General features: G+C 42.3%; 1 protein-coding gene across 1 annotated transcript in view; it reads left to right on the forward strand.

Moving 5' to 3' along the window:
* LOC119316914 (cytochrome b-c1 complex subunit Rieske, mitochondrial-like) overlaps positions 1 to 1,217 on the forward strand; it is a 7,359-nt gene extending 6,142 nt beyond the window's left edge. The window contains exon 2 of the mRNA XM_037591307.1: positions 338 to 1,217. Coding sequence (XP_037447204.1) covers positions 338 to 981 — 644 coding nt within the window. The 3' untranslated portion in view covers positions 982 to 1,217. The remainder of the gene's footprint in view (positions 1 to 337) is intronic.
* The last annotated feature ends 1,008 nt before the right edge of the window (positions 1,218 to 2,225 follow it).

Consider the following 2,225-nt stretch of genomic DNA (forward strand, 5'->3'; position numbering starts at 1 on the left):
CAATTGTAAGGTCACATATAGTGAATTTTGAATGTTATATAATGGACGGTTACCACCAGAATTTGTTGGACTAATGGTTGTAAAGTATTCACAGCATATATTTCAGTAATCTGTTGTGATAATTCTGAAGTGCAACTTTTATTGTGTGGTTGGGTGGCATGTATAATTTTCTTGCTTGTAAGTGCAACTTTGGTTGTGTGGGTTGGTCTAGTTCTTCCCTGTGCTGCTTTGTAATATTACAACATAAAATTGTGAAGACATAATACTGCTATTGCCATGTTGGTTTCTTGTTTCTTTTGGTATTTCAGACATCTTATCTATTTGCCTCCTTGTGCAGGCTTTTCGGCTGAATCTCTTGTTCCGAGGAACCAGGATGGAGAGTTGGCTGAGCTCACACCAACTACAGCAGCTCTGAAGAATGCCTGTGCCAAAATTGTGTATGATGAGTATAACCACGAGAGGTACCCACCTGGTGACCCCAGCAAGCGTGCCTTTGCCTACTTTGTGTTGAGTGGTGGGAGATTTGTGTACGCATCCTTGTTGCGTTTGCTCGTCTTAAAGTTTGTCCTGAGTATGTCAGCAAGTAAGGATGTGCTTGCCCTCGCTTCCCTTGAGGTTGACCTGTCAAGTATTGAGCCCGGTACCACTGTGACTGTAAAGTGGCGGGGCAAGCCAGTTTTCATCAGGCGCAGGACTGAAGATGATGTGAAGCTGGCCAACAGCGTTGATGTTACATCTCTCCGTGATCCACAGGAGGATGCGATGCGTGTCAAGAACCCTGAGTGGCTTGTTGTCATTGGTGTCTGCACTCACTTGGGCTGCATTCCCCTCCCCAACTCTGGGGACTTCGGTGGCTGGTTCTGCCCATGTCATGGCTCACACTATGACATCTCAGGTAGAATCAGGAAGGGCCCAGCACCATACAACCTGGAGGTCCCGACCTACAGTTTCTTGGAAGATAACAAAATGCTTATTGGCTAAGAGCACTGGCCGTAAGATTAATCCCTATGGTGCTGTGCTGCCATTTTGTGTTGGTTTGACGATTCATCTTTTTGTTGCTTGGATAGTCCTTTGATGGACTGTTATCTTAGTGCAGTACTCTTACTAGCACTGGATAGTAAAGAATAATCTGCTGCTACTTTGGTACTGTTAATTAATTTCCAAATATGGCCGTGTTTTCTGGAGCTCACTAGGAATTATCTTATTGTCATATCTTAGATGCCCCTGTCAAGCCTTCATATGATTGTTTTCTACCAACTTTTCTTCAGTCTCCATACATGTGGTCTGCTGTTGCTGATATGTTTGGATGTCAGATGAAACATTTCTCCATGAGCTGTCTTTATGATGTGTGGATGATGTTAGTGATGGGGATTAATAAGTGGTTGCTGTTATGTGGCTATCGACTCTTCATTGCTTGTGTCGCAACCATACATTGACACATTTGGTTTGCAAGTTTTGTTTTTTGAAACAAGGGGCTTGCTATTTTCATTGAGTAAGAAGGTTTTTAGAGTCTTTGCCGAAAGCCGAATTACATGCATCGCTCTTGCAGCATTACTTTACACAAATATTTGGCAAAGCCGAATTACATGCATCGCTCTTGCAGCATTACTTTACACAAATATTTGGCCCCGACGAGGCACCACAACGAAGCTTATATCCCAGGACATTCCCAAAATAGCCAGTATTAGGAGCCTGAAACCGAGCCCAGCTTTATCCACATCCATTCCTTTTGCACTTATTATCCCATATACAGTATAAAACACCCCCCCGGCGAGGCACATGGCCAAAATAGCCAGCGGCTGGGCCCAACTTTATCCACATTCGTCCCTTTTACACTTATCCCATATATAAAATCCCCTAAAAAACCATATATAAAACACATGTATTTACTAGTTTACACACATAAGAATCATAAATCTTAGGTATATATATATATATATAAAACACACACACACACATATATATATTATCAGAATAACTATTCTGAGAACACTTCCGCACTGCATGCTCAACAGAAGCGAACTGCATCTTCTTTACGCCGTGCACTGCAATGCTACACGGAAGAACTGCTTCATTTTCTGACGGTCTGCTCGCGTATTTTGTGTGGAATCGGGTGTTGCGGGATGATTTAATTTGTTTATGGATGTCAGTTGACCTTTATTCTTTGTAATTTACATGAAAAACGACTAAAATATTGGTAAATCGAGGGATTTGGCGGGCGAGTT

The sequence above is a fragment of the Triticum dicoccoides genome, chromosome 6A (genome assembly GCF_002162155.2).
Source record: "Triticum dicoccoides isolate Atlit2015 ecotype Zavitan chromosome 6A, WEW_v2.0, whole genome shotgun sequence".
In the NCBI taxonomy this organism is placed as follows: Eukaryota; Viridiplantae; Streptophyta; class Magnoliopsida; order Poales; family Poaceae; genus Triticum; species Triticum dicoccoides.